The 13,397-nt window shown below is 44.3% G+C and overlaps 1 protein-coding gene across 6 annotated transcripts in view; it reads left to right on the forward strand.

Moving 5' to 3' along the window:
* Positions 1-11,862, forward strand: part of LOC144106973 (uncharacterized) — a 129,708-nt gene extending 117,846 nt beyond the window's left edge. For 5 of the 6 annotated variants that reach the window (XM_077639943.1, XM_077639942.1, XM_077639944.1 and 2 more), the window contains 2 exons: positions 1,753-1,918; positions 11,321-11,862. In XM_077639943.1, coding sequence (XP_077496069.1) covers positions 1,753-1,918; positions 11,321-11,759 — 605 coding nt within the window. In that variant the 3' untranslated portion in view covers positions 11,760-11,862. The remainder of the gene's footprint in view (positions 1-1,752; positions 1,919-11,320) is intronic. The other variant, XM_077639946.1, reaches the window with a different exon arrangement.
* The last annotated feature ends 1,535 nt before the right edge of the window (positions 11,863-13,397 follow it).

Below are 13,397 nucleotides of genomic sequence, written 5' to 3' on the forward strand. Positions count from 1 at the left end.
CAGAATACATTCTGTCTGGAGAATTTTGCAAATTTCTATCAGCCGTCTTAGAATCACTGAGATTCTACTGTATTTGTTTACATTTGTGCATTTTGGCGAGCAGGAACTAACTGCCTCTTACCTCATGTTTTCATTGCCTGGCCATGACAGGGTTAAGGATGTGATAGCTGGACAAATTACATGTTCATGAACACATTGGCTTTCGTTGGGCCCAACTGCCTGTTTGGCCTGAAAAGATCGTAGTGGAAGGGAAGCCAACAGAGCGACAGTGTTCAGTTGAGAAAGGCTGAGCCCTTTGAATGCATGTTATATGCACACCAGAAGAGGCCCTAGTTTTTTTAATTATGATTTGCTGCATCTGCTAAAGCAGCTGTACAAAGTGCTTGTGCTAAATGATGTTGACAAGGGTTCTACATTGTCAGCTGAATCAGGGGCTTTCCAGGCTCGAGCTGCATATTGTCAGATGTGTAGTTATTAGTGCTGGTCCACAGTCATTGTTTTACTAGCTGGGGCAATATTTCTGTTTCAGGACAGATTATTTTTTAATGTAGCACGCGGGGCAGCACGAAGAAGTACAAAAGAGGGCAAAGTACACTATTTTTGCCATGAGGAGGTGGTGTTTAGAATCCGGATGGATGCTGGGCTAACGCGTGCAGTCAAGACCTCCTGGACATGACAGACCCTGCTTCTGAACTGCCCGATTCTGCTTTAGAGGCGATGTTAGCTCACTTCATGCTATCTTGCCCCGGGTTTAGGGCGGCACGCAAGCATGTGGAGTTTGTAATAGAAAGGGAAAAATAAGTTTTCCCCGTTTAACCGCGGTGACAATTCAAAATCGCCGGACCCCACCCCATACGCTACCGAGTGCTGGTCTTGCTGTGAGGGAAACAAACGAATGACACTCTGGCTGACACACAAGGCATTTATTGCTACAACAACAGTGCCAGCTAGCAACAAAATGTGCTAGGGAATCAAGGTTGTCCGGCATGGTTACGAGCAAACGTTGACCCACGCTAGGGCAGGTTAGATACTCTATGAGCCAAATGGGACGAGATGCGGGAGAATGTTCTCTCCCACAAGGCGAAGAGCGGAGCACCGGACCGTCCGTATGCAACCGTCCTTGAGTGCGCGCGCAGCAATCACGCCGTCTGTGGTGCTATTGTCGCCCTCTCTTGTTAGTCACAGAAACTAACCAGGGAGGGTGCATTGCGGGAAAGCAAATAAGAGGGGACGAGTAGGGCATGTCCCCACAAACAAGCGATACCTAGGCATTCAGGATTACCACCCAAGCCAACCATGAGAATGAGACACTCGAATCCGGACCCATGGGTTCCAATACCAGGCCTTGTTATCATTTATAGCCAACGCTGGCCTGCAAATATACATATAACTCTCTTATGCCGAAGGGTATATTTGTGCAATGAAAAAAAAACAATAGCACGCCATTTATTTTTGCTGTCCCATTTGTTGTGCTAAAAAATAATTTGTTACGATCTGTGAGTCCTCTATAGTTCTACAGGAAACACTGGTAATATTTCCAATAAGCTGCTGTGATCTTACCTGACTTTTTTGAACTGCAGTTTGTAAAATCTCTCTTCTTCTGGGGAGACCTACATTTGGAGAATGTTGCATCTCCTCTTACTTCTTGTGTCTTTTTTTGCAGTGGGCATTGAAAACGTTCCAGTCTGGGGATAGATAGCTTATCTGGTTACTAATGGTCAAACAACGGCACTGTGATTTGTTCTTTCTCAGACTCGGCAACTGGTGTTCCTGTACGATGTGCATTCATCTCCTGTGATATGTGTGGAGAACTGTTCACCACTCGACAGTTCCTGGACGAGCATCGGCAGCACAAGCACCCTCAAAGCTTCCCGGGAAACCACCGCTGTGCCTACTGCTCCTACTCGAGCAATCGCAGGTGGGCCACGGGTGCTGTGTTCAGCATATGTTGTAATGTTTGTTGAGGTTTTCACCCCGAGCTGCTCACGTCGCGCGAGATTGTACCAATATCGCCAATGACGACTGACACTCTACCGCTCCCACCACCAAAAACTAGTTATGGTTGCCAATTGTGTTGGTTACAATCTTCAACGCTAGAGGGTGATAGTTGTCTCAGAAAGACGTGTTTCATTTAGCGTGTGTTTTAAGCCTGACAACAGTAAAAAAATGTCGGAGAACTCCTATGCTTCGTTTATGAGTTAACGCAATAGCATACGCCGTTTGGTGCGTCACCTATGCGACTCTTTAGAATCATTTTTTTACAAGAGTCTTTTATCAGAATGACGATATACATCGATGCTTAGCATCAGCAAACATTGACTTTCCATTCTGAGCAGTTTGAGATTTTCGAGTGCATATTTCATTTTTTTTTTCAATTAGTTAATTGATCAAGTGCTCTTTAAATTGTTTTAGTTAGCATCATTAAGCATTGGCTTTTCATTCTGAGCATTTTTACACCTTTGAACTCCTTTCTTCCAATTTTTTCATTTCTTTAATTACAATGATGTAATTAACTCGTTATCACCTATCACACACCAATCATCACTAGATCCACAAATTACCATGATACGATTTTTTGTTACGCAGCCCCAATTATGTCCGACATGTGGTGCCGACTTCTACTACTCCGACGGCTTTTCATCCGAAGGAGCTGCAAACGCTATTGTGAAAAAACGAGAACCTGGTGTGAGGAATGCCAAGTTGGGCTTTGTGCAATACCCTGCTTCAGGATATGTCACACAAAGCTTGACTACTAGTGATGAAACCTTGTTTGTGTTAGGACGTCTATGCACTTTGCAGTGTGTTAGAGCATATCGGATCAGATAAATACAACACATTTTGTTCCTTGTAACCCAGCACAATGGCATGCACCGAGGAAAAGCCACCCTCAAGAGCAGCTTTTTCTTTTTAAATTTCTTTTTTTAATTACATTGAAAAAAATATGAGTATTTAAAAATATTTAAATTTTTCTCTTATGCAATGTGGGGTCACGTGGGAGGAGGCTTCACTGCACTATCAACGAACAGCATGTGACGAGCGCGCAGTTTTGGCGCGCTAGAATAATGGAAGTACTATGCAGATGAAAGCAAGGGAAGTGTGCATTGGCGCCATGGGGGCAAGATTCCTTCGAAAAACAAAGCAAAAAATCAGGCCGACTGGCTGATAATAGACATTGCCGCAGGCTCGAGGCAGAGCTTCGAAAACAAAACTACGCAGCTGGTCTCTCTTTCTTTGGTCCGTTTATTGAACTCAGTGTTTATTGCGTTGTTATACGGATAAAAATGCAGAGAGCAGAGACAAAAAGCTGCTCAGGGCCAAGCTTGACTGGGTTACCACCCTTTTCGCTTAACAGGCTCTTGCGACAGCTCTTCAAGAATAGCTGAAAGTGCAGACAATTTTCAGCATATGCTTTTTTCACGCTTGAGGTGGATAATCTTTCAGGCAACAGTATTAAAGATTCAACAGACAAGCACTCGCAGAATTGAGTCATAGTAAACAAACTCTCCAGGAGAGAACAAAGGAAAAAAGAAGGGGGTGGTGGGGCTTGCTGATCATCAACTCACCTGCTGGAAAAAGAAAATTCTGTTATCATGAATTTTCTCCTCATCTGCATTTCAACTCATCATTGGTCAGCCTTACTGCGCTCACTGCTGGACAAAGGCCCTGCTCATTGATCTCTTATTAACGCTTTCCTGTGCCATTTGCGGCCACCTAACCCCTAGGTGGCAAGCATCCTTATCTCAGGGCCATCCAGATTACTATGTACCGCGTCCTGCTACATTTGCCTTCTCTTGGAACCTACTCTACCACCCTGTGGGAACCATCAGTCCTTTCGGTAGCTTTTTATACCTTCATTTATTAGCTCAGCAACACACGTTATCCTGACAGGCTGACATGCAGCACTCCTCAGTTTGGTGCGACTCGAAGTTGGAGTAGAAGACCCTAGAAAATGACTTTTGCTGTTTGACAGTACAGTCGACTCCCATTAATGTGCAGTTCATGCAAACCAACAAAAACGTTGCATTAAACAAATTTTTAATTGAGAAGAAAGCACCAGAACAGCACATTTGCTAGTCATGAAATCGTGCTGGCATAGCAGTTTTCTGCATAAAAAAAAAAATCTTTCATCTTGGTTCACTTTTGCCTGCAGAATCATGCTACTGAGAGCAAGTTTTGCAAGCTGTAGGTGTGCTTGAGTGATCAGCTGTCGTGAGTAAGCAGCTGCCACGAAACCACATGCCCTGAAGCAGTACACAATAGTCTCTTGCTTCACGCGATCCCTAAGGTCACAGGAATAGCTTTTCTTTCCATTCCCTTGTCTGCTGAATTGACTTGCCTCATATTGCGAGCAGTTGCCCATGTACAAAATCATGTGTTCAAGGAGGTGGTGTTTATACACCATCTTAACATTCCTATTTATGCCCTGATCTATGGGCTGCAACCCAGGAATTGTGTATGCAGCCAAAGATGGCAGGTGGCTATACTCCTGACTGTAACATTCATGTGAGCACTGCACTGGTCGCCAAGGAACAACACTTTGTGGTTTCATGATGCAAAAGCTTTTGATTCAGCTTCGTTATCAAACCCCTGAGAGTGTTGGATGCCGTCTAAACCTTTCTGTTGGACACGCAGTCAACAGGAAGCATCTTCAAGCCTTTGAAACGTTTTACCTTGACAGCTTTTATGACCACAAGCAGGTGACATCATTCTGTGCCGGTCAGCCATGATCAGGACAGGCACCCTCTCCTTGTTCTATTTACCCCTAGCACAGACGTCATTTTTGAAGGTCTTCTCTTTTAGGGGCCAATAAGATAGCGCAATCCCGTCTGCATTAAGAATGTCTTCAGGTTGATGTTCTTTCAAGTACTCATGAAGCTTCTCTTCTCTCCATGTTGCACTTCTTTCCTAGTTGACTTGTGCCCTCTCCCGCTCTTGAAAACCCATTCGTGATGATATTTGAAGCATGTCAGCCTTCCATCAGAGTGCTTATAAACAAATTTGACCATCTCCAGCATTGCTACAGGCAATTGGGCTTTCGCCACAGTGGCCACACCGCTGAGGGGAAGTTTGTTGCTTCGTGCTTCCCTGATTCACACCAGCAACCCTTCGCTAACTGTGGGTAGGCACCGGTGTGCATTCACTCCCAGAACATATAAAACTGGTCGTGTTCAAAAGCATCCAGTATTGAGCGTTTGTTTTTTGACGATGTTAGAGAACATGCTTTGCATTAAACCAGTGCTTGCGTGCAATGTCTTGCCTGGCAGCGCCTCTTTTCTCTAGTTCTCTGAAACCTCGACTTTCATTGCCAGGCTAAGTGCAATAAGAGCTGTGAATTGCGCTTATTATCAGCGTTGAAGTCCAAAGTATCGAACTAAGCGTAGCGCGAACAAACAAGCCAATGTGCTGCTGACACTGTGTAACAAACAAACTAAAAAAAACTGATGCAAGAATGCACAGTTCAAGCTTCAAGAACCTTCAACGAACAAAAATGGTGCAAGCTCCAAGGCTAGTCTCGCACATTTTCGCCATTTCAAGAACTGTAGTGCTGAGGTTGAAAGTGGTGGTGCAGAGCACTAGCTGTTGCACACTTGAAAAATTGAAGTCTAGAGTCTGACGGAAACCCGTCTGGTCGGGATGGTACATGACGAAAGAAGAAGGCGCCGACCAAAAGAAAAGATGGGATGACGTTTCGGCTCCCCCACGGGAGCCTTGTTCACAATGAGGCATAACGTAGCTTTGTCCTTTATTTATACACGGCGCATGAGCGACCCCAGACACCTGGCGTAGACTGGGGCAAGTTCCCGTCATTTCGATTGAGCATGTGCGCTGTTGTCTGAATAATCAGTGATTCCAGATAGAGTGACTTGCTGTCCCTTTCTTTTGCAATCACACGTGCCTCGGCCCAGTCTATGTTGTGTGCGGCGGAGACCGAGTGCTCGGCAAGCGCATTTTGACCTGCGCGCCGGTTTCTGACGTCACTCTGGTGATCTCGTATTCTTCGTTCAAAGTCACCCGACTCGCCGATATACACAGATGGGCAGTCCGCACAGGGTATCGAGTACACAACACCTGGGAACTTTTCTTTCTTTAGCTTGTCTTTGACGTGCACAAGCTGACTCCTCAGTTTTCGAGCTGGCACATGCGCGGTCTTAACTACGTAGGACTGTAATATGTGCGCCAAAAGTTCGCTGATGCCAGGAACATAGGGAATGCACCGCTGCCCTTGAATCAGACCCATCACTGCCAGAAAGAACCCCCGATAGACGTGCATGACCTGACCCGCCTTCTGAGATTTTGCCTGTCAAACACGTACTTCACTTTTGAGGATGTCCCGTTCAGGCAGATTCACGGAGCCGGCATGGGTGCATCGATTTCTGTGACAGTTGCGAACTTGGCCATGGAAGAAATCGAAGGCCGTGCTCTTGCGTCCTTCACGCCTGCCCCAAAAGTATTCCTGAGGTACGTGGACGACTGCTTTTGCATTCTGAAGAAAGAAGCATTGCATGACTTTACTACTCACCTCAACAGTTTGGAGTCTAGCATACAGTTCACCATTGAAGAGGAAATCACCGGCCGCCTCCCATTTTTAGATATACTCGTGCACGTCAAAGACAAGCTAAAGAAAGAAAAGTCCCCAGCTGTTGTGTACTCGATACCCTGTGCGGACTGCCCATCTGTGTATATCGGCGAGTCGGGTGACTTTGAACGAAGAATACGGGATCACCAGAGTGACGTCAGAAACCGGCGCGCAGGTCAAAATGCGCTTGCCGAGCACTCAGTCTCCGCCGCACACAACATAGACTGGGCCGAGGCACGTGTGATTGCAAAAGAAAGGGACAGCAAGTCACGGCTCTATCTGGAATCACTGATTATTCAGACGACAGCACACACGCTCAATCGAAATGACGGGAACTTGCCCCCAATCTACGCCAGGCGTCCGGGGTCGCTCATGCGCCGTGTATAAATAAAGAACGAAGCTACGTTATGCCTCATTGTGAACAATGCTCCCGTGTTGGAGCCGAAACGTCATCCTATCTTTTCTTTTGGTCGGCGCCTTCTTCTTTCGACTTGAAAAATTGCGCGTTTTAGTAAAAAAAAAGATGGTTGCATTGAGGCTCTCAATTACCTAATTGAACAACGTTGGCTCTCAATTACCTAATTGAACAATGTTAAGGGTTTTTAAACTTCCAATTATTGCTCACGTTTTATTTTTAGGATGCATACAAAACTGATGGGACCTGTACTTAACTTTTAATTAACCGAAACTTACAGTTAAGCAACTTCAAATTACCTGAACATGAATTTATTCGTAAATTGGATGTTTTTCAGTGTAACACATTCTCTTTGCCACATATGTTGCTGCAATTAATAGATCCTTTCTGCATATGCCAGTAATGAAGACACAAATTGTGCTATCATGGCCCAGCAGCCCCACACATTGATTTGTAGTGCAACAACGCAACGGCTCAGCACAAATCATGTCTGACCAATGTGCCCACCAGTTTATGTTGATCACATTGACAATAAGTCTTGTTTACCCTGGCACGACAGCATAATTGTGACATGCAACCAGGTGCATCTATGGCACTAGGAGTCACTGCCAAGAGAGTAAATCAATGGAATCGAAATAATGGTTTGCCGTGAAGTGTCAGAGACAAGCAGACATCAGCTCTTGTGTACCCTTTTTATATGTATTGGTCTAACGTTAACAAATATTCAGCCCGTTTTGCTTTTTAAATAAACGAAGTACGTACCACATTTACATGTATGCAATGTGACTCCAATTATAATTTGAATGGGGAGTTTTCAGACCTCGCGAAAAGTTAAAATAAAAAAAACCTTGCCACTATAATAAGGTCACGGTTTGTTCAAGCCAACTGCAGCCAAGGCACCAAGGGCTCTAAAAGAAGCGGAAACGAAACACAGATACCAAAGCAGCAGATGTGTAGGTATTTGAGAGGCAAAACTTCAGAAACGTGCATGATGCCATCGACCGCAGCAACTCCGATGCGCTAACACACATTATTCCCATGCAGCAGCGGCCGCCGTTGTCGCCATCCACTGCACGCTTTGTGTTTTATGTGGCTCAGTCCTGTGCCTGTTAGCACTTCTTTTCTTTCCTTACTGTACTGAACTCCTTCAGTGGCTTCTCTTGCTGAATGGCTCTTGCCACGTTCTTACCACATTCTCCTCTTCTTTGCCCGTGTGCTCCCGCTTGCACAGCACCCCAAGGTCGTCGAAAAGTTGGCTTCTCCGTACAGTTTGGTGGGGAAGGTGACTGTGACTACCTTCTTGAGGAGCTGCTAGAAAATAATTCACGGCATATTCATACCTCGGTTGTGATCGTAATGCAAGATATTCTGAAGCTGGTGAATAAAGGAAAAAAACTCGCGTTTAAATTTTCTGATATGCAACAACTTGATGCATTGTGGCAGTGCTGTGTGCTCATTTGCACTCCACCAGCACTTAGTTGATGATGCTTTGGTGTTGAATCTTGTGTGCACTGTTGAATCTTGTGTGCACAGCACCCAGCTGACGAATGACTGGCAAGATAATTGTGGATATTCTTGAGAACCCGAAGTGAATCATTGTTTTTTCCACGTTGTTTTCAGTCAGCAGTACACTGGGGCATGGTTGCTAATGGGACAGCATTTTGTGCTGTCACTGTTAGCATTATTCTCATTCATCACTGCCTACACTCATAAGTTCGAATTATTGGGCATTTTCTGCCATTGAAATATGTGTCATTTTCAGCTATTACATTGCTCCATATATTGTATCATACTGCATATTCTTCTAGTGATGCATTGCAGTCGAGCCGAAATGCATAACACATGTGTGCTGTCTGAAGACAATAACATTATAGAAGCCCAGGTGTCCAAAATTTATCTGGAATCCAAGTACATGTGCAGCCAAAACGTCACACTATCAGTGGTTTAGAGAAAACTCTTAATGGGCGCTAGCCTTTCAAATTATACCTTATTAATAGGTCAAAAACACTGCAAAACAGAGCCAGTTGATTAAAGTCTCCTACAGTCTAAGCCTGCAGTGAAGTTCAATTCATAAACAGGACCGCCTTAGAAATCCTCGATGACAAATAAGTACTTCGTTGTTGAAACATTTCTTGTTACTTAACACAAGAATCTAATTACAAGAAAATAATTATGTAAGGTCTAGAATTTTGCTAACTGGCTCATTAAAAAGCTGATTTCATTTGCTGCTATGATTGGATCGTGGCCTAGTGTTAACTGCTGTTTTTTTAGGTTACATTTCAGTTTACCAATATCCCTCAAGAGAAAATTATATAACAGCTGTATCTTACCAGCACTCACCTATGGGGCAGAAACGTGGTGGCTATCAAAAATGGTTCAACTTAAGGACAGCGCATCGAGCTATGGAAAGAAAAATGATAAGTGGAAGCGGGCAGAGTGGGTGAGGGAACGAACACGGGTTAATGACTTCCTAGTCGAAATCACGAGGGCAAAATGGGCTTGGGGAGGGCATGTGATGCGAAGGCAAGGCAACCGCTGGTCTTTAAGGGTAACTGTGTGGACTGCAAGGGAGGGCAAGCATAGCAGGGGGCGGCAAAAAGTTAGGTGGGTGGTTTAGATTAAGAAGTTTGCAGGCAAAGGGTGGATGCGGCTGGTAAAGGACAGGGTTAATTGGAAAGACATGGGAGAGACCTTTGCCCTGCTGTGGGTGCAGTCAGGCTGACTCATATCATTTATTCAATACTGCCAGCCTTGGTAGGCCCAGGCAGGAGGGGCAATACAATGAGATACAAGGCAACGTAACATTTAGCACACAAATTAAAAGGTAAACAAACCAAAGACAACACATGCATGAATCGAACAAAAAATAGGTAAATGGAAAATAATTTCTCGCCAGAACAGTACATACAAAACATTCAAAAGTCTTCAAAAAAAATTGCCAATGCTCTCAGTGCTTAATAGTCCACTCAAAGGAAGCTGGTTCCACTCCGTTATTGTTCGGGGAAAATATGAATATTTATACAAGTTGGTTCTGGCACGATAAAGTGTTAGGGACTGGGCGTGACGATAATGATGGTGATAGTCACATGTCAGTACTTACCACTGTTGGTCGAGCGTCACCCTAATAAAAGAGACTCTTGACCTTCCTATGGCGGTAAATGGACGTACGCTGTCACGTCTTGCCTTTTTTCGTAAATTAAGCCGGCATGGTGGCTCTGTGGTCGTGGCACTCGGTTGCTGACCCGAAAGACGCTGGTTCGATCCCGGCCGCAGTACTCGAATTTCGATAGAGGTGAAATTCTAGAGGCCCGTGTGCTGTGCGATTTCATTGCACATTAAAGAACTGCAGGTGGTCGAAATATTCAGAGCCCTTCACTATGGCGTTCCTGATAGCCTGAGTCGCTTTGAGATTTTAAACACCCCCATAAACCATTTCTTCATAAATTATATACAGCCTTGCATGCTATTTCGCTCTGATAATTAGGCCTGCCAACATACATTTACTCGACTGACCACAATAAAAAAAAATTTAACCCACATTTGCTTCAACTGGCATAGCCAGGTTTTCATTCTTATACATGACGATAACAGAAATCCCTCCCCTACTCTGTAGTTAACACTGTCAATTCTTATAAATTTATCTCAGCACTCAAACATAGCAGACTAGGTGTGCAAGGTTTATCTTTTGTTTCGTGTTTTGCCTTCTTTCTGTTCTATCAGTTTTGCAGTTTTCTTGCTTTCCCCCTTGATTATGATGTATTTCCTTTCATGTTTCAATGCTGTTATGTTATATTCTTTAAGTTTGGACTCTTAATTGCTCGAACATTTTGTTTTTATACATTCCTAGCATGCTTATTTGTACCGGTGTATTACTATTATACTTCGTGATGTTTCCTCCCTTTATGTAATGTCCACATAGACCCTTAGGGTAAATAAATGAAAAAAACGATGGTTTTAGTGCTCCATAGAGGTAATATTTTTGCAAGCAGCTGTCATCTATCTGCAAAGTGCTGAGACTCAGTCAAAAATTGGGAATTTAGGTTTACACCTTTTTTGACCACTTCGACGCATAAGTAACGTTTCACTCTGAAATTGTTTGAAACTGCTCAGTATGATTCATTTCCACAATATTTCTGTGGCTGAATAATGTTGCAAGGTGTCATTTAGCATAATGTGTGTTGGCCTGCCTAGGCTGCATTTTACAAGTTCGTAGCAGCTCAGTGCCAGCTTCACCAAATATCATTTTTGCTCTCTGCAGAATGCGTTGACCTCATGCTCAATATCAGTGTACTGTATTTTTTTTTCTACCATTCCCCCTGTACTGACAGGAGCGATGTCGTCAGGCACGAGAGGACCCACACGGGGGAGCGGCTCTTCGCATGCCAATACTGCAACAAGGGCTTCTCCCGCCAGGACAATCTCACCCTCCACCTGCTGACCCACACGGGAGAGAAGCCCTACGCCTGCTGGCTGTGTGGGAAGAGATTCAGAGAACGCGTCCATGCCTTGAGGCACGAGAGTGTTGTTCACGGCCGCCAGTACCCACTGCACTGCCCGCGCTGTGGCACTGGCGCCGAGGACGTGACGAAGCTTAGGCGCCACGTGTGCAAATGGCAGCGCAGTACAGGAGACCACGACACACGACCGCAGGAAACAGTTTTGGGGGGGCAAGGGCATGCTCCTGATTGTGGCGAAGGAGATGCCTTGGTGGAAGTAGGACATGAGATAATGGACACAGAAGGCAAAACCGAGCCAACTCAGCTGTAAAAGAAAGAAGGCCAGGCCAGTGCTTCCTTGAAGACCAGTCCCAGCAGCCAGGACTGGTGTCGCCATGGTCAGCTGACTGTTCAATAAATACGTTCTTATAATATTCTGCTGCATTTCAGAACTTCACTTCTTGTGTAAATGTATCGCTGGTCTATTCCTCTTTCAAAATTTCTTTCAAATTAATTTAAAGCACAGGCTATTGTCTCCTTTTTATTGTCTCCTTGTGAGAAATGAATTGCCAGTGATCGTACATGAAGCTAGTGAAAAGTAATTAAACCTAAGCATGAATTACCTGGCCTTATTGATTTGGCAGACCTGGCCTGTCCACTCGCAGGCAGCAGCTTCTGCATACTTATGTAAGGTAATTAGCAGAGGTTTGCCAATATTATAGAATTTGAATAGTTCATGAATAATAGGAGTTATTTTCTTAGATTCGGGCCAGGTTTGTGCTGTTCAAATGCTAGAACAAATATGCGGTAATCACGGGTCGCCCTCACCGCTTGATTCCTTGGCCAGACTGGTGGCGTGCGTCTTTGCACAGCGTTCAGTCGTGGTTCAGTAATTCGATATACGCTGTCTCACGCTTTTCACACAAATGCACTCGGTGAAAGCGCACACAGGTATCGCTAGGTTTTTCTTAAAACAAATAGGCTATCAGCCACCCAAAGCCGCCCCTCACAGCTCGAGGATAGGAAAATGAAGTGCAGCAACACCCAGCGCGTCACTTCCGTTCTGCGATGCAGTCACCAGCTGGCTCTTAACGCTCGTACGAAGAAAGTGAACATGTGCGGAAAAGAAGCTGGAAGAGATCTGTAACCATCACAAACGATGTTGCCGCATCACGTACTGCAGCAAATGGTGCCCATCATCGTCCGGCGTCTTCAGGCCAACTTTTAAGGCGTAAGCAGCCAACGTTATCCAAAAACTTAAGTCGCATAAGCCTATACCTGTCTCTAGAAAGCCTCTAGAATTTCTCCTCTTAATTTTTTTACAGTGTTGTTTTACTTTCTTTTGTTTTTGATTTTCTGTTTTTGTCCTTTTATTTTTATTTTTCATTTTTATATTTTTAAATTGCATATATGTTGCTTATTAACTAATGCTTAATAAAATTTTACATTTTATTTTATTTACCATACAACTTATAATTGGCAGTTCGTGCTGGCTTCTGTCCACAATCTTCCATCAACAACTTCTGTCCACAAACTTCCGTCAGAAGTTTCGAGGACAAAAGAAGAAAAAGCGTGTTTACTATGGCATGACGGAACACCTACTTTGTGAAGATGATCAATGCGGCCTGAAACATATGTAGGGGTAGTTAGTAGCCTGCTCTTAAGGACAGGATTGTAGTAATAGATTTTATGAAATAGGCATAAGCACGAAATTTTTCTGCGGAGTGAAAGGGGTGGCAATGATAGGGTAGTTTTGATAGCAGTAACACTGGAGATACGGTGATAATTGGAAAGTATGAAACGTGACGCACGGTTTTGAACAGATTCGATTTCACTAGCTAATGATGACAGGTCAGGGTCCCAGACAGATGCTGCATATTCCAATTTAGGCCGAACAACTGTTTTATAAAGGAGCAGTTTTATTGAAGTAGAAGAAAGGAAGAAGTTTCTACGCAGGTACCCCAACATG

The sequence above is a fragment of the Amblyomma americanum genome, chromosome 10 (genome assembly GCF_052857255.1).
Source record: "Amblyomma americanum isolate KBUSLIRL-KWMA chromosome 10, ASM5285725v1, whole genome shotgun sequence".
Taxonomy (NCBI): domain Eukaryota; kingdom Metazoa; phylum Arthropoda; class Arachnida; order Ixodida; family Ixodidae; genus Amblyomma; species Amblyomma americanum.